General features: G+C 56.8%; 1 protein-coding gene across 1 annotated transcript in view; it reads left to right on the top strand.

Annotated features, from left to right (window-relative positions):
* Window positions 1-23,566, top strand: part of LOC140717606 (serine/threonine-protein kinase MRCK alpha-like) — a 96,551-nt gene that overhangs the window by 54,459 nt on the left and 18,526 nt on the right. The window contains exons 12-24 of the mRNA XM_073031177.1: window positions 666-899; window positions 3,434-3,609; window positions 4,152-4,242; window positions 4,914-5,038; window positions 5,252-5,354; window positions 6,330-6,478; window positions 7,639-7,727; window positions 7,991-8,034; window positions 11,095-11,202; window positions 11,446-11,526; window positions 20,010-20,115; window positions 20,715-20,845; window positions 22,583-22,710. Of these exons, the coding sequence (XP_072887278.1) occupies window positions 666-899; window positions 3,434-3,609; window positions 4,152-4,242; window positions 4,914-5,038; window positions 5,252-5,354; window positions 6,330-6,478; window positions 7,639-7,727; window positions 7,991-8,034; window positions 11,095-11,202; window positions 11,446-11,526; window positions 20,010-20,115; window positions 20,715-20,845; window positions 22,583-22,710 (1,565 nt within the window). The remainder of the gene's footprint in view (window positions 1-665; window positions 900-3,433; window positions 3,610-4,151; window positions 4,243-4,913; window positions 5,039-5,251; window positions 5,355-6,329; window positions 6,479-7,638; window positions 7,728-7,990; window positions 8,035-11,094; window positions 11,203-11,445; window positions 11,527-20,009; window positions 20,116-20,714; window positions 20,846-22,582; window positions 22,711-23,566) is intronic.

A 23,566-nucleotide genomic window follows, 5' to 3' on the forward strand; every position in this document is an offset into this window, starting at 1 on the left:
ATAGATAGATAGATAGTTAGATAGATACTTTATTCATCCCCATGGGGAAATTCAACTTTTTTCCAATGTCCCATACACTTGTTGTAGCAAAACTAATTACATACAATACTTAACTCAGTAAAAATATGATATGCATCTAAATCACTATCTCAAAAAGCATTAATAATAGCTTTTAAAAAGTTCTTCATCACGGCCTGGTATGGAAACACCAATCCCCTTGAATGGAAAATCCCACAGAAGGTAGTGGATTCGGCCCAGTCCATCGCGGGTAAAGCCCTCCCCACCATTCAGCACATTGACATGAGACACTGTCATAGGAAAGCAGAGTCCATCGTCAGAGACCCCCAACACCCAAGAGGGGAGTGTCCCGTCACACTGCTGGCCTGTGCCACGTAGATGGGGAAAGGGCCTTGGCGAGTCTCGAGAGAGAAGAACTCCAGCCTTCTCCTGTGTGGAATTCCAGCAGTCTGCCTGGTTCGTCTCTGCCTCCTTCTGCCCAAAACGCTCATCGGTCCCTGAACCCTCTGCCAACACAAAGAGGCCCTTCAGCCCGTCTGCACCATTCTGCACGCCCTCCCACCGGTGAAGCTAACCCACTGATCCTGCCTGCGCCGGCCGCTCTCCGCTCCCTTACCCTGAGCCCCTCCCTCTCTCTCCCCCTGCAGGAGGCGGACGGGCTGCGGGAGGAGCTGAGCTCTCGGAGCGGGGAGCTGCGGGAGGCGCGCGCCCGGCTGGAGCGGGAGGCCCGGGAGTCGGCCGACCGCTGCTCCCAGCTCCGGGCCCGGCAGCGGGCGGCCGACCGGGAGCTTCGGCAGCGGGAGGCCGAGCTGGAGGCGGCGAGGGAGGAGGCGAGGAGGCTGCAGCGGGAGCTGCACAGGAGCCCCCAGGCCAAGGAGGAGGTGAGCAGCGGGCGGGGTGTCGAGTGGGCGCAGGTTCCCATTGCCCTCCACCCACCCCGGGGAATAAATGGGGGTGGGGGGGGCGGAACCTGGCTGGCATTCCGGACAGAACTACAGCCAGACTCAAGCTCAAGGTGGGGGGGAGGGGAAATCTCTTCTCTTTAAACCTTTTTGGGTGGGGAGATGGGGGGAAGGTGGGACCATGAATGGGAGTAAAGGATCCCCCCCCCAAAATCCCTCGCTTTATGGGATCTTGCTGTGCCCCCTCATGGACGACGGGGGGTGGGGGGTGATCTCTCGCTGGATGGCCATCGGCTCCAGAGTGTGGACGGTGGAGATGTGCGGGGGGGGGGTAGTTATTGGGAGACCTCCCCTCCCGATCCGAAGCCCCCCCCCCCACCCCATCGTGGGCACGACTAGGGACGACGGCAGCCGGGGCCTGAGAGGAAGAAGGTGACATTCTTTGCCCTTGGCCTCCCGACCGGTGGTCAGGGCTCTTGACCCCTGACCCTTGACCTTGGCCCCCTCCTCCCTCGGGTTCCGACAGCACAGAATCCAGCCCGACGTAACCATCCTGTAATGATCAATAAACCGATCGTTTGGAAGCAAATGACCTTGCCTGGTGCCTCAGGGCTGGGCGTGCCACGCTCCCTGGCACCCTTTCTCTGCCACCCCTCCCGCGGCACCCCGCCCTCGCCCCTCCCAACGCCCCGTGCTCCCGCCAGACTTGCAGACTCGCTCTCCGCTCCCGGTTGACAAATGCAGTCCTGTGCGAAAGTCTCCGGCGCCCTAGGAAACCCACGCGGTCACCGGGGAGGACGTACAGACTCCTGGCGGGAACCGAACCCCGATCGCACAGCGGGCACAGACCGCCACGCTCCCCCGCCGCCCTGTTTCACCCTGGCCGACCTCAACGCATGGTGTCCACGGTATGAAGGGCGACCTTTTCACCGAGGATTAGAAAAGCCGGTCTCAATTCCGATTTCTAAGACCGCCTCGATGTACCGATCTGTGGATTGATCAGCCTGGATGGCAGACGGACAAAACTTCTCCCGCTGTGTCTCGGTACACAGACCGACAGCCAATCCTGGATCCAGTTTGTCAGCTTGCAGTAGATCGCCTGATCCCTTGAGATCTACCACGCTGTACATCCTGAAGTCCATATAAACCACATCCGCCACACTACCCTCACCAATTCCTTCAGTTGTCTCCCTTGAAAGTTTTCGGTTCATCCCGACCCTTGTCCCACTTGTACCCCACCCCCCACCCCACAAGCATAAGAACACAAGAAATAGGAGCAGGAGTCAGCCATTCGGCCCATCGAGCCTGCCCCACTGTTCCATGGCTGATCTGTCCGTAAACTCAGCTCCATCTACCTGTCTTTTCCCCAGAACCCTTAATTCCCTACTATGTTAAAACTTATCTAACTGTATCTGAAATATATTTACTGAGGCAGCCTCCACTGCTTCCCTGGACAGAGAATTCCACAGAGTCACCACTCTCTGGGAAAAATAGTTTCTCCTCATCTCCGTCCTAAATCTACTCCCTCGAATCTTGAGGCTTTGTCCCCTAGTTCTAGTCTCACCTACCAATGGAAACAACTTTCCTACTTCTATCTTATCTACCCCTTTCAAAATTTTGTATGTTTCTATAAGAAACCCCTCTCATTCTTCTGAACGCCAGAGTGTAGTCCCAGGCGTCTCAATCTCTCCTCATAGGTTAACCCCTTCATCTCTGGAACCTGGTGAACCTCCTCTGCACCGTCTCCAAAGCCAGTATATCCTTCCTCGAGTAAGGAGACCAGAACTGCACACAGTACTCCAGGTGCGGCCTCACCCAGTACCCTGTACAGTTGCAGTATAACCTCCCTGCTCTTCAATTCAATTCCTCTTTCAACAAAGGCCAACGTTCCATTAGAACCCTGAAGAACATAAGAAACAGGAGCAGGAGTTGGCCATCTTGCCCGTCGAGCCTGCTCCGCCATTCAATAAGATCATGGCTGATCTGGCCATGGACTCATCTCCACCGACCTCCCTTTTCCCCATAACCCTTAATTTCCCTACTATGCAGAAATCTATCCAACCTCGTCTTAAATATATTTACTGAGGCAGCCTCCACTGCTTCATTGGGCAGAGAATTCCACAGATTCACCACTCTCTGGGAAAAGCAGTTCCTCCTTATCTCCGTCCCAAATCTACTCCCCCGAATCTCGAGGCTCTGTCCCCTAGTTCTAGTCTCACCTCCCAGTGGAAAGAACTTTCCTGCCTCTATCTCTTTCATAATTTTACGTTTCTATAAGATCTGCTCTCATTTTTCTGAATTCCAGTGAGTACAGTCCCAGGCGACTCAATCTCTCCTCGTAGGTTAACCCCTTCATCTCTGGAATCAACATGGTGAACCTGCAAAGCCAGTGTATCCTTCCTCGAGTAAGGAGACCAGAACTGCACACAGTACTCCAGGTGCGGCCTCACCAGTACCCTGTACAGTCGCAGCATGACCCACCCTGGGGTGACTCTCCCTTCCTCCTGCCGTAGGTGCGGCCCAGCCAGTCCCTGGGCGTGACAACGGGAGGGAGGGAGAGGTCGGGGACGAGCGAAGTCGAGCTGACGGCCCTGCGGGGGCGGCTGGAGGAGTCCGAGGGCCGGTGTCAGCGGCTGGAGGCCGAGCTGTCGGCGTGTGGGGAGCGGCTGGAGGCGGCGAAGCGAGAGCGGTGAGGCCCCTGCTGGGATTCCCTTCCCCTCCTCGCAGTCTGCTGGGATTCACCTCTCTCTGCTGGGATCCCTTCCCTTCCCACCCCGACTGTCTGATAGTAATTCTTTCCCACCCTCTGTCTGCTGGGATTCCTCCTCCTGTTGCTGGGATCCCTGCCTACATTCCTCTTGTTCTGCTCAGATTCCCACCCTCTGCTGGAATTCTGCCCCCAGCCTCCTGCTCTCTGCTGGGAATTACCCACTGCTTCCTGCTGGGAATCTTCTCCCACCCGCCTCTCTCCCCACTGTCTGCTGGGATTCCCTCTCTCCTGTCCATATTATGTCTGCTGCGGCCTCTTGTGGATCTCCGCTGGGGTCTCCTCGTTAGGTCTGCTGGGATCTTCACGTCCTGTCTGCTGGGAATCGCGTGTTACCGGCGCTCCCGTTTGGATGGGACGTCGACGGCTCCCACCCTGGGTTTCGGAATCGATCCACAGCGAGGAGTGTGTGGGTCCTCCGTTTCCGCCCACGAGTTAACCAGAGGCCGATCTACTGTCCGCAGGGAGCTGGAGCTGGAGGGGAGGGAAGCCCTCAGCGAGGAGACGGAGGTGCTGAGGGAGGAGAGCAGGGAGCTCCGGGCCGAGCTGGAGTGGGTAAATATCCACGTCTCGTATAACTCCACCGACTTTCAGGATCGGGGTTTCAATGGGCATTTGTCGCCCCCTCCCCTCCCGAACTACCCCTTGAGAAGGTATGGGGTGGGTGGGTAAGTCACTGTAGTCCTGGTGAAGAGGAGGGATCGCCCGTTATTTTAAACTTGGAAGTTGCCGAGCAGAACGGGATCTTCGAGACACATCGCCCGGCACACCAGCAATTTTACCCAGTCCTCATCCCAGGAGGAATTACCCTCCCAGTCGGACTGTGGGAGGAATCTGGAGCACACGCGGTCACGGGGGGGGAGAACGTACCCCTGACGGGCAGCGGCCGGAATCGAACTCTGGACTCCCTCGCCACCAGCCACGAGCATTGCGCCGGTCGAGACCCCATGCGACGGCGAGAGAACCCAGAGCTGGGGCGATGCGTGGCCGGGTGGGGGGAATTCCGGCGGCGCGGCTACGAAGGCTAGGTGCGCGGGGGGGCGTTTCAGTCACGGTGCAGCCGCTCGGCAGCGGGGAGGGGGGCGGGAGGGGAAACACTCCTCACTCAATCACGCCCCTGGGTCTTCCCCACCAGACACACGGCTTGGGGGGGTTGGGGTTGGGTTCCTGAAGATGCCCCCCCCCCCCCCACCGTGCCTGACCCTCTCTATCCTGGACCCCCGTAGCTCAGGGATCAGCTGGAGAAGGTCGGAGCCACCAACAAACGGCTGGAGGAGGAGCTGGGTGCCACCGAGGCTCGGAGGGAGTCAGCATCGCAGTGGGACAGCCAGATTACCGAGATTATACAGTGGTAGGTGTCCCGGAGTCGGGGGGTGGGGTTGGGAGAGGGGATGTGCTGTGCCGCTTGGCCTAAGGAGGCCGGGGGGTAAAGCCTGGGCCTCTCTTGAGAGAAGCGCCTGGGTCTCGGTGCCCCGGCCGGCGGGAGGACCTCCCGGGGATTGGGGAAGGAGGGTGGATTTTTCCCTCCCCGGCGTGATGGAGTGTCCCATTCCCCGTTGCACAGGGTGGGCGAGGAGAAGGAAGCGCGAGGTTACCTCCACGCGCTGGCCAACAGGATGAGCGAGGAGGTGCAGAGTCTGAGGAGGAACAGCCTCGCCAAGCCTGTGGTAAGTCGCCCTGGCCTTGGGAGGAGAGGGATCCCCCCTCCTGGTCTCGGGAATGTACGGATGTGTCCAGGATGGGGTGGAGGGGGCTGGGAGACAGCTGACGTTGAGACAGGGCACGATACAGGCCCCTTCGACCATCACCTCTCATTTATGCATTTTATTCTCCTCAAAGTCCAACCATCACACCCCCTCCCCCAACTGTGACAATCACCCCACAAACTCCACGTGAGAGGAAATCTGAACACCCACGGGGAAACCCACACGGCCACAGGGAGAACGTGCAAATCTCTCCCCTCACCCTCCCTATCTCCCTCTCAACCTCACCCTCACCTACTCTCCCTCTCTCACCTCTCTCTCTCAGACACACACATTCTGTCTCTCCCCCTCTCCCCCTCCCCTCTCCCTCTCCCTCTCCCCCCTCTCTCCCCCCCTCCCTCTATTCCTCTCCCCCTCCCTCTCTCCTCTCTCTCTCTCTCTCTCTCTCTCTCAGACACACACATTCTGTCTCTCCCCCCTCCCTCTATTCCTCTCCCCCCTCCCCCTCCCCTCTCCCCCTCCCTCTCCCTCTCTCCCTCTCCCCCCTCTCTCCCCCCTCACTCTCTCCCTCTCCCCCCCCTCTCTCTCTCTCTCTCTCTCTCTCTCTCTCAGACACACACATTCTGTCTCTCCCCTCTCCCCTCCCTCTCCCCCCTCTCTCCCCCCCCCTCCCTCTCTCTCTCTCTCTCTCAGACACACACATTCTGTCTCTCCCCCCTCCCTCTCTCCCCTCTCTCTCACATACTCACTCACTCCCTCTCTCTCCCTCACACCACACTAACTCTCTTCCTCTCTGAGCCGGAGGTCAGGATCGAACCCGGCCCTCTGGAGTCCGGGGAAGGTGGAGGGCAGCGACTCTCCCTACCTGGCCGGCGAGCCCGCCCTCTGCGCGGTCTCGGGGGCGGCCTGACCCTGACCGTCTCTGGTGCCGACCCGCAGGACAGGAACTGGAAGAGCCGGCGTCTCCAGAAGGTGGAAGCCTCGGCCAGGCTGGAGCTGCAGTCGGCGCTGGAGTCCGAGATCCGAGCCAAGCAGCAGCTGCAGGAGCGGCTGGACGAGGCCAAGGCTTCGGGCCTGCAGGCTGAATGGTGAGGGGGCGGATCGCGAGGAGGACCGAGACCAACACTCACCCTGGGTGCTGGGGTCCAGAGATGAGCCTGGAATGATGGGGTGGTGGTCGGGCAGAACCTGAGGGGGTCAGTTTGGGTTGTAACTCCTAAATTTGTCTCAGAGAAAGAGGGGAATTGGCCTGGGGAGAAGGGGTGGAACAAAGCTGGATGGGTCCAAGTGAAGAGAAACGATGGGACGATGCTTCCCTCTGTGTCTGACCCCGGGAGTGTGTGATGGGATGGTGTGGAGGGAGATTCACTCTGTGTCTGACCCCGGGAGTGTGTGTTGGGACGGTGTGGAGGGAGCTTCGCTCTGTGTCTGACCCCGGGAGTGTGTGATGGGACGGTGTGGAGGGAGATTCACTCTGTGTCTGACCCCGGGAGTGTGTGATGGGACGGTGTGGAGGGAGCTTCACTCTGTGTCTGACCCCGGGAGTGTGTGATGGGACGGTGTGGAGGAAGCTTCACTCTGTCTGACCCCGGGTGTGTGTGGTGGGAAGGTGTGGAGGGAGCTTCACTCTGTGTCTGACCCCGGGAGTGTGTGATGGGACGGTGTGGAGGGAGTTTCACTCTGTGTCTGACCCCAGGAGTGTGTGATGGGACGGTGTGGAGGGAGTTTCGCTCTGTGTCTGACCCCGGGAGAGTGTGATGGGATGGTGTGGAGGGAGCTTCACTCTGTGTCTGACCCCGGGAGTGTGTGATGGGACGGTGTGGAGGGAGCTTCACTCTGTGTCTGACCCCGGGAGTGTGTGATGGGACGGTGTGGAGGGAGCTTCACTCTGTGTCTGACCCCGGGAGTGTGTGATGGGACGGTGTGGAGGGAGCTTCACTCTGTGTCTGACCCCGGGAGTGTGTGATGGGACGGTGTGGAGGGAGCTTCACTCTGTGTCTGACCCCGGGAGTGTGTGATGGGACGGTGTGGAGGGAGATTCACTCTGTGTCTGACCCCGGGAGTGTGTGATGGGACGGTGCAGAGGGAGCTTCACTCTGTGTCTGACCCCGGGGGTGTGTGATGGGACGGTGTGGAGGGAGCTTCACTCTGTGTCTGACCCCGGGAGTGTGCGATGGGACGGTGTGGAGGGAGCTTCACTCCGCCTCCTTGCCCCTGACTCTGATGTGCCGAGCTCCTCTCCCCACAGTAAGCTGCAGGACGCTGAGAAGGAGATCGAGAGCCTGAAGCAGGAGGTGGAGAGACTGAAGAAGGAAGCCGAGGTCCGGTCCCAGCGAGGTAAGGTCACCTTGTACCCAACCTCCCAGACTATTACAGGGGGCACGTTCCATGACAACCTCATCATCCTTCATCGGCCTATAGCGGAACCATCCCCCTATGCTGGCAAAATTATTAAGAAATCATAAATATTCCGATTATTCTGCATGGGATCCGGAGTAGCAATTATCTCGTCTCCTTTACGCCCGTTTTTACCAACGATAAACAATCTCGAATTTCCGCCCGACGTGCTAATGCCGGTTCTCCCTCTGCCTCCGCCGCAGGTCTGCAGCAGGAGCATCTTCTGGCCTTCCTCCCTCGCCTCCCGGTGAGTACGCTGCGTGCCGGCTCCACCCCTCCCACTCCTCCATCTGACCACCTGCAACTCCCCCCCCCCACGCCCAACCCCCCACGGTCCACGCCCAACCCCTGCCTCGACCCAACCCTGGCCTCCCAGTGAGTACGCTCCACTCCTCCATCTGACCACCTGCAACTCCCCCCCACGCCCAACCTCTGCCTCGACCCAACCCTCGCCTCCCGGTGAGTACGCTCCACCCCTCCATCTGACCACCTGCAACCCCCCCACGCCCAACCTCCCACGGTCCACTCCCAACCCCTGCCTCGACCCAACCCCTGCCTCCCGTTTGCCCCGTGACTCCCAGCGAGTCGGGGGTTCGGGTCCCGACAAGTCAGCTGCCAGACCTGAACGCCAGCAGGCGAAGCTTGAAATGAAATCGTCCCGGGAGCGGAGAGAGAAGTAAATTTTATTATCAGAGTCACCACATACAACCCCGGGGTTCATTTCCCTGCGGGCGTACTCAGCAGATCTATAGAATAGTAACTGTAAACGGGATCAGTGAAAGATCAACCAGAGTGCAGAAGACAACAAACTGTGCAAATGTAAATATAAATAAATAGCAATAAATAACCAGAACGTGAGATAAAGAGTCCGTAAAGTGAGATCATCGGTTGTGGGAGCATCTCAATAGATGAGTGAAGTTATCCCCCTTTCGTTCAGCCTGATGGTTCCTGAACCTGGTGGTGCGAGTCCTGAGGCTCCTGTACCTTCTACCTGATGGTTGAGGGGTAGTAACTGTTCCTGAACCTGGTGGTGCGAGTCCTGAGGCTCCTGTACCTTCTACCTGATGGCAGCAGCGAGAAGAGAGCACGGCCTGGGTGGTGGGGGTCTCTGGAGAAGAGAGCACAGCCTGGGCGGTGGGGATCCCTGATGGACTCTGCTTTCGGGGATGGTGAGGTTGCGGGCATAGAACGCAGGACACTACAGCACAGTACAGGCTCTTCGGCCCACAACACTGTGCTGACCTCCGACCGTCCATCTGGCCAGGACTACAGCCTCTCCCTCCGTGTCGGTAACACCGAGGAGCTGATTATCAGCTTCAGGAGGGCCCAGTCAGAGAGAAGTTGCAGCTCAGGCCTTTCGGCCCATCTAGTGCCAAACCCATTTCCTCAAAGGAAATTACAGTGTCACAGTAGCATTACAAGGGCACAAACACACAAATATAAGAAGAGAACATTTTAAGGTACTTGGAAGTTAAGGTACGGAGGAGAAGTCAGGGTTAAGTTTTTTTTTAACGCGGATTGCAGTGAGGGTGTGGAACGGGCTGCCGGCGACGGTGGTGGAGGCGGATACGATAGGGTCTTTTAAGAGACTCCTGGATGGGTACGTGGAGCTTAGAAAAACAGAGAGCTGTGGGTAAGCCTAGCTAGTTCTAAGGCAAGGACGTGTTCGGCACAGCTCTGTGGGCTGAAGGGCCTGTACTGTGCTGTAGGGTTTCTGTGTTTCTATGTCTATAGAAGTAAGAAAGAATAAAAAATAAGTTACCCCAGACAGTCTAACAGGAGGGGGGGGGGGGTCATCACTTCCCCGGCTGTAGGTTGACTCATTAGTTGAGGGTAAGAATGACCTCATATATCCCTCGTATATCGCTCTTTGGAGCAGCGCAGTTGTCTCAGTCTGTCACTGAAAGTGCTCCTCTGTTCAGCCAAGGTGGCGTGCAGAGGGTGAGAAACATTGTCCGGAATTTTCCGTAGGATCTTTTGTTCTACCACAGCCCCCAGTGTGTCCAGTTTGACTCCTATAACAGAGCCGGGCCTTTCTAATCAGTTTATTGAGCCTGTTGGCATCGCCCGTGTTGATGCCATTGCCCCAGCTCACCACCGCACAGAAGACTGTACTGGTGACACCAGACCGGTAGAACGTGTGAAGGAGAGGCCTACACACTCCGAAGGGCCTCAGTCTCCTCAGGAGGTAGAGGTCCTGTACCAAGGGAAGGAGGAGAGAATGATGTTCTGGCTGTTGGTTTTGGTCGTGAGGGACATGCTGTTGGCGATATTCCTGGTGTCCACTTCCAGGTGGTTAAAGTAGCCAGTGTCTCTGCTGACCCCGTACAAAAGACAAGATCAAGATCTGAAACCTGTCTTCGCATTAAGAAATATGGAAAATAAAACTTTTTGAAGTTTGGGGGGGAAAAAAACGCACAAGAGAGTAGTGCACAGATTGCAGCTGGGACCGAGGCAGAGTTTGAGGTTGCGGCTGTACTGGGTAGGAGACGTGAGAGAGGTGATCAGTTCGGGAGTCTGACTGTAGCGGGGAGGAAGCCACATAAATCTGTTCATAGTGACGTTGGTCCCCAAGACTCCCCAGCCCTGTGTTCCGACAATTCCCCACCCCCCATCGTGTGTGGGCGACCTCCAAGAGGTCCACAACCTTGCCGTAGGAGTTGGAGGATTGCATGCCTCGACGACCCGGAGAGGGTTGGCTGGAGTCAGGGCTTTGGCTCTTGGTAGGGTCACCCATGCCAAACAGGTCAAAGGGCAGAGGTCAGGATGAGAGTGGCCCACCGGTCCTCCAGGTTCGGGGCCGACAACCCTGACTGGTCAGACAAAACCGTTACAGAAACAGCAACGAAGAATCCTTCTACGTCTGAGTGTGACGGTATTCCTGAGTCTCCACCTGGGACGTGTGACTGACAGTAGTGAAAACGGAGAGGAAGCTAACGGCAGGATGAAGGAATCCAGAGACAGAGGACCTTCATCGCTACCCCCGAACGCCAGTGGCGTAGCGGGCCTGAAGTACAGAGTGAGGAATCTGTCCTCCCCCGGGACTCTCTCCCCAGCCCAGGGCCCTCGTAAGCCCATCTTTGATAAGGTTCAGGAAAACCAGCCCACAGCCTTCCGTATTCCAGCGTTCCCGCCCGGACCTTCCGTTGTAAGGCAGCCCCTTCGCCCCTCCTCTGAACCGGGGGTCTCTCAGCCTCTGCCTGCACCCAGCCGCTTCCTCGTCTCCGACTTCGGCCGCCCCGCGGCTCCGAGGGGGGGGTCATGTTGGGCACGCTTCCTAAATGTCGCTGGTCGTCGCACCCCGCAGGACGAGCTTCCGGAATCTTCCGCAAGCTCCCCGGAGAGCGAGAAGTCCCCAGGAGGGAAGTTCTTCCCAACGCGGAGTCCGGGCGCTCCCGGTGCTGGGGTGGCTGAGGTGAGTAGGTGCGATCGCTCTGGGGGTCGCTGCGCCGCCCTGCGTGGGGAACGCTCTGCGCATTAACTCCCTCTCCCTCTCCCTCCCTCCTGCTGAGTCTCTCTCGTGCTTTTATTTCAGAGTGGCAGCGTCTGCAGGGTCGTATCGTTCAGGGGGCCACCTTCGTTTTAACGGCATTGGCGCAAACCCGCCCCAAACCTCCCCCCCTCCACTCCTAATGCCCCCCTCTGCTTGCTCCCACAGCCCGGAGCCAAACCCACGTCTCCGACCGCATCGGTGAAGAAACCCCCAACACCAACACCTCGAAGCCTACCAGCCACCAAGGTAGGAACCAGCGCTGCAGGGCGGGCAGAGGTCGTGGGCCGGTTAAAACCGGTTCGGCGCCGCGGTGTCCCGTCACACACTCCCAGGGTCATAAACCAGCTGGTGGCCCCCATGTTGTGGTACCTTGGCCCCTCCTGCCCCCCTTGTCGCGGGAACGCAGAGGAAGTTAGTGGACTTCTTCTGGGGTAACAGGTAACGCTGGGTCTCCGCAGCGGTCTTGAGTCTCCCGGCGGGAGAGGGCGGACAGTCGCTGGTGTGCGTTCGAACGCGACTGGCGGCTCTCCGCCTCAGGACTCTGCAGAGATTCCTGGACGCCGAGCACCCTCCCAGGTGGCACGTGTTGGCGACATTCTTCCTCCAGAGGGGCTGCTGTCTTCACGAAGATATGCGGCTACCACCGGCGGGCGTCGGCCGTGCTGCTTTGCAGAGTCTGCCCGGCTTCTATCAGGACCTACTGAGAGTCTGGAACAATAGACAATAGGTTCAGGAGTAGGCCATTCAGCCCTTCGAGCCAGCACCGCCGTTCACTGTGATCATGGCTGCTCATCCACAATCAGTAACCCCGTTCCTGCCCTCTCCCCATCCCTTGACTCCGCTATCTTTAAGAGCTCTATCTAACTCTTTCTTGAAAGCATCCAGGGAATTGGCCTCCACTGCCTTCTGAGGCAGAGCATTCCACAGATCCACAACTCTCCGGGTGAAAAAGTTTTTCCTCAACTCTGTTCTAAATGGCCTTCCCCTTATTCTTAAACTGTGGCCTCTGGTTCTGGACTCCCCCAACATCGGGAACATGTTTCCTGCCTCTAGCGTGTCCAATCCCTTAATAATCTTATATTTTTCAATCAGATCCCCTCTCATCCTTCTAAATTCCATTGTATACAAGCCCAGTTGCCCTAATCTTTCAACATATGACAGTCCCGCCATCCCAGGAATAACTTCGTGAACCTGCACTGCACTCCCTCAATAGCAAGAATGTCCTTACTCAAATTTGGAGGCCAAAACCAAAAGCTAATGGCCAACATGCCATTAGCTTTCTTCACTGCCTGCTGTACCTGCATGCTTACTTTCAGTGACTGATGAACAAGGACACCTAGATCTCATTGTATTTCCCCTTTTCTTGACACCATTCAGATAGTAATCTGCCTTCCTGTTCTTGCCACCAAAGTGGATAACCTCACATTAAACTGCATCTGCCATGCATCTGCCCACCCACCCAACCTTTCCAAGCCACCCTGCATTCTCATAACATCCTCACATTTCACACTACCACCCAGCTTTGTGTCATCTGAAAATTTGCTAATGTTACTTTTAATCCCTTCATCTAAACCATTAATGTATATTGTAAACAGCTGCGGTCCCAGCACCGAGCCTTGCGGTACCCCACTGGGTCACAGCCTGCCATTCTGAAAGGGACCCGTTAATCCCCATTCTTTGTTTCCTGTCTGCCAACCAATTTTCTATCCATGTCAGTACCCTACCCCCAATACCATGTGCTCCAATTTTGCCCACTAATCTCCTATGTGGGACCTTATCAAAGGCTTTCTGAAAATCCAGCTATACTACATCCACTGGCTCTCCCTTGTCCATTTTCATAGTTACATCCTCAAAAAATTCCAGATTAGTCAAGCATGATTTCCCCTTCGTAAGTCCATGCTGACTCTGTTACTGCTATCCAAATGTGGATTTCATCTTTTATAATTGACTCCAGCATCTTCCCCACCACTGATGTCAGGCTAACTGGTCTATAATTCCCTGTTTTCTCTCTCCCTCCTTTCTTAGAAAGTGGGATAACATTAGCTACCCTCCAATCCTCAGGAACTGTTCCTGAATCTATAGAACATTGGAAAATGATTACCAATGCGTCCACGATTTCTAGAGCCACCTCCTTAAGTAGCCTGGGATGCAGACGATCAGGTCCTGGGGATTTATCAGCCTTCAGTCCCATCAGTCTACCCAACACCATTTTCTGCCTAATGTGTATTTCCATCCGTTCCTCCGTTACCCTGGGTCCTCCGGCCACTGTTACATCTGCGAGATTGTCTGTGTCTTCCCTAGTGAAGACAGATCCAAAGTACCTGTTCAACTCATCGCCATTTCCTTGTTCTCACCCGTTTCTGCCTTCAAGGGCCCAACTTTGGTCTTAACTAATTTTTTCCTCTTCACATACCTAAAGAAGCTTTTACTATCCTCCTTTATATTCTTGGCTAGCTTACCTTCGTACCTCATCTTTTCTCCATGTATTGCCTTTTTAGTTATCTTCTGTTGCTCTTTAAAAGTTTCCTAATCCTCTGGCTTCCCACTCATCTTTGCTATGTTATACATCTTCTCTTTTATTTTTAAACTGTCCTTGACTTCCCTTGTCAGCCACGGTCACCCCCTACTCCCCTTAGAATCTTTCTTCCTGTCTGGAATGAACTGATCCTGCACCTTCTGTATTATTCCCAGAAATACCTGACATCGTTGTTCCTCTGTCATCCCTGCTAGGGTATTCTTCCAGTCAACTTTGGCTAGTTTCTCCCTCATGGCTCCATAGTCCCCTTTGTTCAGCTGTAATACTGACACTTCCGATTTTCCCTTCTCCCTCTCAAATTGTAGATTAAATCTTATCATATTATGGTCACTACCTCCTAATGGCTCCTTTACCTCGAGTTCCCTTATCAAATCCGGTTCATTACACAATGGTCACCTCAGGCCGGGAATCCCCTCCTCAGGCAGAGGGCGGGGTCCTGGCCGACCCTTGCCCTACCTCAGTGGATGTCGGTGCGGCTCAGGTGCGTGGACCGACTCAGGCCGAGCTGCTCGTCGGGACCAGACCCCGCAATCTTCTCCGGGAGCCGTGTCCACACAACTTGAGCCGTCTCTCATCGATACCCACAGTCCCATTCAGGGATTCAAGTAGGAGGTATCTGTATGGGCTGCTGCTCCACACCCTCCACTCCCTTGCCCTCGTCCACCGTCCCGACACGCCATGGCGATCGGTCTTTCCACCCGGAGGTGAGGAGGGCCCCCACTGGAAGTCCCTTTACGAGGCACCTGGGGGATCTCGGCTGGAGGGTGCTGCATAGAGCGGTGCCCTGCAATAAGTTCTTTAGTTTGTTCATGGATCTCCCACCCGCATGCCACTTCTGCGGGCTGGAAGAGACCGTGTACCACATGTACATGGAGTGTGCGAGGCTGCAGCCCCTTTTTGCGTATTTGCGTGGGCTGCTTCTCGCCTTCTGGCTGCATTTTAACCCCACCCTATTTATATATGGTCATCCAGTAAGGAGGGGGCATGGAGGGATGAAGATGTCCTTGTTAACTTGCTCCTGGGGCTGGTGAAAACGGCCATCCGAAGGTCTTGGAAACGGGTGGCGGGAGGATCTCCCCGGGCAGACTGCCCGGCAATGTTTAGGGGGTATGTTCGTGCCGGGTAAATATTGAAAAGGAACACGCGCAGTCCACGGCGACCTTAGAGGCTCTCTGGGACCGTTGGGCTCCGCGGGGTGTAAATGCCATCGTTGCTAGAAATGGGAACATTTTGGTTTAATGTCGTTTGTCGCTATGTAGTGTAGTAATTGTGTTAGTCACTGGTTTGTATATATTGTGGCACTGAATTTGTAATGAAGATATTTTGTAAAATAAGGGACAGGAGTGGCACACCGAAGCGTTCGGCTCCCTCCGCTGCCCCATGACACGTCCCCGGGAGGCAGAGCCCGCACAGCTCAGTCAGAAGTCGAGTTTACGATCTCCTGTACGCCCAGGCGCAGTGAAAAGCAGACTTACGTCGCGAGAAAACACGCAACTTAAAAATAAATCATACAGATACTTATTCCAATAAGAAACTACAGCTAGAATTAGCGCCACGTGGTCAGGGGCGTTGCTATACTGAGCACAAGGGAATCTGCAGATGCTGGAGATCCAGAGCAACACACACTCACACTCTCACACTCACAATCTCACACACTCACACTCACAATCTCACACACTCACACTCACAATCTCACACACTCACAATCTCACACACTCACACTCACAATCTCACACACTCACAATCTCACACACTCACACTCACAATCTCACACACTCACACTCACAATCTCACACACTCACACTCACAATCTCACACACTCACAATCTCACACACTCACACTCACAATCTCACACACTCACACTCACACTCTCACACACTCACACTCACAATCTCACACACTCACACACTCACACTCACAATCTCACACACTCACACTCACACTCTCACTCTCACACTCAACTCTCACACTCACAATCTCACACACTCACACACTCACACTCACAATCTCACACACTCACACTCACACTCTCACTCTCACTCTCTCACACACTCACACTCAACTCTCACACTCACAATCTCACACACTCACACACTCACAATCTCACACACTCACACTCACAATCTCACACACTCACACTCACAATCTCACACACTCACACTCACAATCTCACACACTCACAATCTCACACTCACACTCACAATCTCACACACTCACACTCACAATCACACACTCACACTCACAATCTCACACTCACACTCACAATCTCACACTCTCACACTCACATTCACACTCTCACACTCACACTCACATTCACACTCACACTCACACGGAAGAACTCGGCAGGTCAGGCAGCATCTATGGAAAAGGGTAAACACTCAATGATTCGGGGCCGAGACCCTTCATCGGGACGTGCCGAATTCCTCCAGCGTTGTGCGTGTGTGTTGCGCACTGAGGCGGTGATTACGGTTGTGCCTGGTTGGTTCGAGAACCCCATGGGTGGGGGGGGGGGGGGGGGGAGTGTCGCTGCTCCTGAACCCGGCGGTGGGGGACTTCAGCCTTCTGGACCACCTGTCCATCAGGAGCTGGGAGAAGATGGCCCGGCCCGGATGGTGGCCATCTTGGATGGTGAATGTTGCCTTCCTGACGTAGTGTCGCTTATGAAAGGGGAGGGATGTGCCCGTGATGTACTGGGCCAAGTCCGCTACTCCCTGGTGCCTTTTACGTTCCTAAGCTTTCACATTGTCATTCGGGGCCACGTTATAACAGGTCAGGTCACTTTCAGAAGTACACAGGCAGAATTTTGTTAGTGTTTGTCACAAGTTCGAACCTCCGTGGCTATCTTAGAAAGTCAAGATGCTAGTACACCTTGTTCAGACACAGAGTGAAGCTCCCTCTACACCGTCCCGTCACACACTCCCGGGGTCAGACACAGAGTGAAGCTCCCTCCACACCGTCCCATCACACACTCCCGGGGTCAGACACAGAGTGAAGCTCCCTCCACACCGTCCCATCACACACTCCCGGGGTCAGACACAGAGTGAAGCTCCCTCCACACCGTCCCATCACACACTCCCGGGGTCAGACACAGAGTGAAGCTCCCTCCACACCGTCCCATCACACACTCCCGGGGTCAGACACAGGGTGAAGCTCCCTCCACACCGTCCCATCACACACTCCCGGGGTCAGACACCCTCCACACCGTCCCATCACACACTTCCGGGGTCAGACACAGAGTGAAGCTCCCTCCGCACCGTCCCACCACACACTCCCGGGGTCAGACACAGAGTGAAGCTCCCTTCGCACCTTCCCACCACACACTCCCGGGGTCAGACACAGAGTGAAGCTCCCTCCACACCGTCCCATCACACACTCCCGGGGTCAGACACTGACTGAAGCTCCCTCCACACAGTCCCATCACACACTCCCGGGGTCAGACACAGAGTGAAGCTCCCTCCACACCGTCCCATCACACACCCCCGGGGTCAGACACAGAGTGAAGCTCCCTCCGCACCGTCCCACCACACACCCCCGGGGTCAGACACAGAGTGAAGCTCCCTCCGCACCGTCCCATCACACACCCCCGGGGTCAGACACAGAGTGAAGCTCCCTCCACACCGTCCCATCACACACCCCCGGGGTCAGACACAGAGTGAAGCTCCCTCCACAACCGTCCCATCACACACTCCCGGGGTCAGACACTGAGTGAAGCTCCCTCCACACCGTCCCATCACACACTCCCGGGGTCAGACACAGAGTGAAGCTCCATCCACACCGTCCCATCACACACTCCCGGGGTCAGACACAGAGTGAAGCTCCCTCCACACCGTCCCATCACACACTCCCGGGGTCAGACACAGAGTGAAGCTCCCTCCACACCGTCCCATCACACACTCCCGGGGTCAGACACAGAGTGAAGCTCCCTCCACACCGTCCCATCACACACTCCCGGGGTCAGACACAGAGTGAAGCTCCCTCCACACCGTCCCACCACACACTCCCGGGGTCAGACACAGAATGAAGCTCCCTCCACACAGTCCCATCACACACTCCCGGGGTCAGACACAGAGTGAAGCTCCCTCCACACCGTCCCATCACACACTCCCGGGGTCAGACACAGAGTGAAGCTCCCTCCACACCGTCCCATCACACACTCCCAGGGTCAGACACAGGGTGAAGCTCCCTCCACACCGTCCCATCACACACTCCCGGGGTCAGACACCCTCCACACCGTCCCATCACACACTTCCGGGGTCAGACACAGAGTGAAGCTCCCTCCGCACCGTCCCACCACACACTCCCGGGGTCAGACACAGAGTGAAGCTCCCTTCGCACCTTCCCACCACACACTCCCGGGGTCAGACACAGAGTGAAGCTCCCTCCACACCGTCCCATCACACACTCCCGGGGTCAGACACTGACTGAAGCTCCCTCCACACAGTCCCATCACACACTCCCGGGGTCAGACACAGAGTGAAGCTCCCTCCACACCGTCCCATCACACACCCCCGGGGTCAGACACAGAGTGAAGCTCCCTCCGCACCGTCCCACCACACACCCCCGGGGTCAGACACAGAGTGAAGCTCCCTCCGCACCGTCCCATCACACACCCCCGGGGTCAGACACAGAGTGAAGCTCCCTCCACACCGTCCCATCACACACTCCCGGGGTCAGACACAGAGTGAAGCTCCCTCCACACCGTCCCATCACACACTCCCGGGGTCAGACACTGAGTGAAGCTCCCTCCACACCGTCCCATCACACACTCCCGGGGTCAGACACAGAGTGAAGCTCCATCCACACCGTCCCATCACACACTCCCGGGGTCAGACACAGAGTGAAGCTCCCTCCACACCGTCCCATCACACACTCCCGGGGTCAGACACAGAGTGAAGCTCCCTCCACACCGTCCCATCACACACTCCCGGGGTCAGACACAGAGTGAAGCTCTCTCCACACCGTCCCATCACACACTCCCAGGGTCAGACACAGAGTGAAGCTCCCTCCACACCGTCCCATCACACACTCCCGGGGTCAGACACAGAGTGAAGCTCCCTCCACACCGTCCCATCACACACTCCCGGGGTCAGACACAGAGTGAAGCTCCCTCCACACCGTCCCATCACACACTCCCGGGGTCAGACACAGAGTGAAGCTCCCTCCACACCGTCCCATCACACACTCCCGGGGTCAGACACAGAGTGAAGCTCCCTCCACACCGTCCCATCACACACTCCCGGGGTCAGACACAGAGTGAAGCTCTCTCCACACCGTCCCATCACACACTCCCGGGGTCAGACACAGAGTGAATCTCCCTCCACACCGTCCCATCACACACTCCCGGGGTCAGACACAGAGTGAAGCTCCCTCCACACAGTCCCATCACACACTCTCGGGGCCGGACACAGAGTGAAGCTCCCTCCACACCGTCCCATCACACACTCCCGGGGTCAGACACAGAGTGAAGCTCCCTCCACACCGTCCCATCACACACTCCCAGGGTCAGACACAGGGTGAAGCTCCCTCCACACCGTCCCATCACACACTCCCAGGGTCAGACACAGGGTGAAGCTCCCTCCACACCGTCCCATCACACACTCCCGGGGTCAGACACAGAGTGAAGCTCCCTCTACACCGTCCCATCACACACTCCCGGGGTCAGACACAGAGTGAAGCTCCCTCCACACAGTCCCATCACACACTCTCGGGGCCGGACACAGAGTGAAGCTCCCTCCACACCGTCCCATCACACACTCCCGGGGTCAGACACAGAGTGAAGCTCCCTCCACACCGTCCCATCACACACTCCCAGGGTCAGACACAGGGTGAAGCTCCCTCCACACCGTCCCATCACACACTCCCGGGGTCAGACACAGAGTGAAGCTCCCTCCACACAGTCCCATCACACACTCTCGGGGCCGGACACTAGATGGCGCTGTCTCTACACTTCCCGTGAGGCTTATCCTTGTTACAGAATGAAGTTCCTGTGTTGATTTCGTGTTGTCCCAGAGATATTGCTGTGACAGGAGGTTTGTTGGGAAGGGTTCACCACGTGGAACTTGGATAAGTGGGCAGTCACTTGCACACGAGTACCGCAGAGGGACGATGCGAGAAAACACTGACAAAGGGTGGAGGGGCTGATTAACCAGTTGGTGTTGTGTGTAAACCTTCTCCGCGCATCACTCCTTGCAGCCCACGCCTCACCAGTTCAAGATACAATCCTTCAGTGTCCCGACAAAGTGCATGAGGTGCACCTCGGTCATGGTGGGACTGGCTCGACAAGGGGTCAACTGTGAAGGTAGGGTCAAAGGTCACCGGCCACTGGCCAATCACCGCTGGGTGTGAGAGAGGGGGGAAATCAGCCGGGGGTTCCTGCTCCCTGTGGTCAGGCCATGGGAAGTTGGGAGCAGGGAGGTGCGAGTTGGGGGGTGATGGAATTGAGTTGGGTGGGTTGGAGGGAGTTTAGTCAGTCTCGCGAACAGTGGGTTCCAGAACGGAGAGCGGGGGTGGGGCAGATGTTGTGTGGAGGCTGGTGTCAAGGGTGGGATACGCGTAGGAAGAGAAGGGGATATTCCGGGCAATGGTGAATGGGCTAGTATGGACCTGCTGGGCTGAAGGATCTCTGTGGGCCATGGGGATGGTGACAATGGAGGAGAGGGCATTTTGGGGAGTTAGTATTCATTTGGGGTTTCTTTCTCTCCCTCTCCATCGCCCACCCCTCCTCTACCTCCCTTCCCTCCATTCCTCCCCACCCCTCACCTTTTTTCTTTTCCCCTCCCCACCCTTTCCCTCCCCCTCTCCACCCTTTCCCCCGCCCATCTCTTTCCCCCTCATCATTGCCCCCTCCCCGCTCCCTTGGCCCCTGCCTAATTTCTCACCTCATTCTCTGCCCCCCAGTTTGCCATTTCAGCTGCCACTCGGGCTGCTCGGCGGGGGCACTGGGATGCCCAGCGCCCCCCCAGCAGGTCCGGTCCCTGGGGATCGAGCCGAGCAGAGGCACTGGGACTGCGCTGGAGGGCAACGTGTCGGTGAGCAAGTCGTGCGGTGGGGGGGGGGGGGGGGCGGGGCGGGGGGTATGGGTAACTGTGTGCCTACAAAGACTTGCTGTACATTCCCAAACCAAAAGCCCTGGATGAACCAGGAGGTACATCGTCTGCCGAAGGCTAGATCTGTGGCATTCACGTCTGGCGACCCAGGTCTGTACCAGAAAACCGGGTATGACTTGCGGAGGGCTGTTTCAAGGGCAAAGAGACAATTTCGAGCAAGGTTGGAGGCGACATCGGATGCACAGCAACTCTGAAAGGGTTTGCAAGACATTACTTCCTAGAAAGCGAAAACCAACAGCATGAATGGCAGCGATGCTTCACCACCAGATGAACTCAACGCCTTCTATGCCCGCTTTGAAAGGGAGAACACAACGACAGCTGTGAAGATCCCTGCTGCACCTGATGACCCTGTGATCTCTGTCTCAGAGACCGATGTTAGGCTGTCTTTAAAGAGACTGAACCCTCGCAAAGCAGAAGGTCCTGATGGAGTATCTGGTAAGGCTCTAAAAACCTGTGCCAACCAACTAACGGGAGTATTCAAGGACGTTTTCAACCTCTCACTGCTACGAGCAGAAGTTCCCACTTGCTTCAAAAAAGCAATAATTATACCAGTGCCTAAGAAGAATAATGTGGGCTGCCTTAATGACTATCACCCAGTAGCACTCACATCGACAGTGATGAAATGATTTGAGAGGTTGGTCATGACTAGACTGAACTCCTGCCTCAGCAAGGACCTGGACCCTTTGCAATTTGCCTGTCGTCACAATAGGTCAACAGCAGACGCAATCTCAATGTCTCTCCACACGGCTTTAGACCACCTGGACAACACAAACACCTACGTCAGGATGCTGTTCATCGACTATAGCTCAGCATTTAATACCATCATTCCCACAACCCTGACTGAGAAGTTGCAGAACCCGGGCCTCTGTACCTCCCTCTGCAATTGGATCCTCAGCTTCCTAACCGGAAGACCACAGTCTGTGTGGATTGGTGATAACATATCCTCCTCGCTGACAGTCGACACTGGTGCACCTCAGGGATGTGTGCTTAGCCCACTGCTCTACTCTCTCTATACACATGACTGTGTGGCTAAGCATAGATCAAATACCATCTACAAATTTGCTGATGATACAACCATTGTTGGTAGAATCTCAGGTGGTGACGAGAGGGTGTACAGGAGTGAGATATGCCAACTAGTGGAGTGGTGTCACAGCAACAACCTGGCACTCAACGTCAGTCAGACCAAAGAGCTGATTGTGGACTTCAGGAAGGGTAAGATGAAGGAACACACACCAATCCTCATAGAGGGATCAGAAATGGAGAGAGTGAGCAGTTTCAAGTTCCTGGGTGTCAAGATCTCTGAGGATCTAACCTGGTCCCAACATATCGATGCAGTTATAAAGAAGGCAAGACAGTGATTGTACTTCATTAGGAGTTTGTACAGATTTGGTATGTCAACAAAAACACTCAAAAACTTCCAGAGATGTACCGTGGAGAGGCATTCCGACAGGCTGCGTCACGGTTTTATTAATCTTTCTTTTCTAATGCATTGAACTGCTAAGTTAACAAATTTCACGACACATGCCGGTGGTAATAAACCAGATTCTGATTCTGGCGCGCCGGGGGTGGGGGAGCGAGCGCGTGCACGGTCCGCCTCGGGAGGGACGGGAGCGCGCAGCTTTGCTCGGGGCCCCGCTTAACCGGTTCTCCGTCCCGCAGGTGCCGAAGCCGGCGGGGGTGCGTCGGGGATGGCAACGGGCGCTCGCCGTCCTCTCCGACTGCCGGCTGCTGGTGTTCGAGGCGGCGGAGCCGAAGGGGACCGGAGCGGCACACGTCTTCGACCTACGGTGCGTGCGGCTCGGGGAAACCGGACCCGGCAACCCCTTCATCCCAACGGGAACCCTTCCTTCTCCCGGGAGCTGGCCCCGGGTCCCTTCGTCCCTCCGGGAAGCGAACCTCCTCTCCCGGGAGCCGAACCTGGAGCCCGTCACTCTCCCGGGAGCCAAACCCGCAGCCCCGTCACTCTCCCGGGAGACGAACCCGCAGCCCCGTCACTCTCCCGGGAGCCGAACCCGAAACCGGAGCCCCGTCACTCTCCCGGGAGCCGAACCCGAAACCGGAGCCCCGTCACTCTCCCGGGAGCCGAACCCGAAACCGGAGCCCCGTCACTCTCCCGGGAGCCGAACCCGAAACCGGAGCCCCGTCACTCTCCCGGGAGCCGAACCCGAAACCGGAGCCCCGTCACTCTCCCGGGAGCCGAACCCGAAACCGGAGCCCCGTCACTCTCCCGGGAGCCGACCCGAAACCGGAGCCCCGTCACTCTCCCGGGAGCCGAACCCGAAACCGGAGCCCCGTCACTCTCCCGGGAGCCGAACCCGGAGCCCCGTCACTCTCCCGGGAGCCGAACCCGAAACGGAGCCCCGTCACTCTCCCGGGAGCCGAACCCGGAGCCCCGTCACTCTCCCGGGAGCCGAACCCGCAGCCCCGTCACTCTGCCGGGAGCCGAACCCGGAGCCCCGTCACTCTCCCGGGAGCCGAACCCGCAGCCCCGTCACTCTCCCGGGAGCCGAACCCGCCAGCCCCGTCACTCCCCGGGAGCCGAACCCGGAGCCCCGTCACTCTCCCGGGAGCCGAACCCGGAGCCCCGTCTCTCTCCCGGGAGCCGAACCCGCAGCCCCGTCACTCTCCGGGAGCCGAACCCGG

The sequence above is a fragment of the Hemitrygon akajei genome, chromosome 28, assembly GCF_048418815.1.
Source record: "Hemitrygon akajei chromosome 28, sHemAka1.3, whole genome shotgun sequence".
NCBI classification, from domain to species: domain Eukaryota; kingdom Metazoa; phylum Chordata; class Chondrichthyes; order Myliobatiformes; family Dasyatidae; genus Hemitrygon; species Hemitrygon akajei.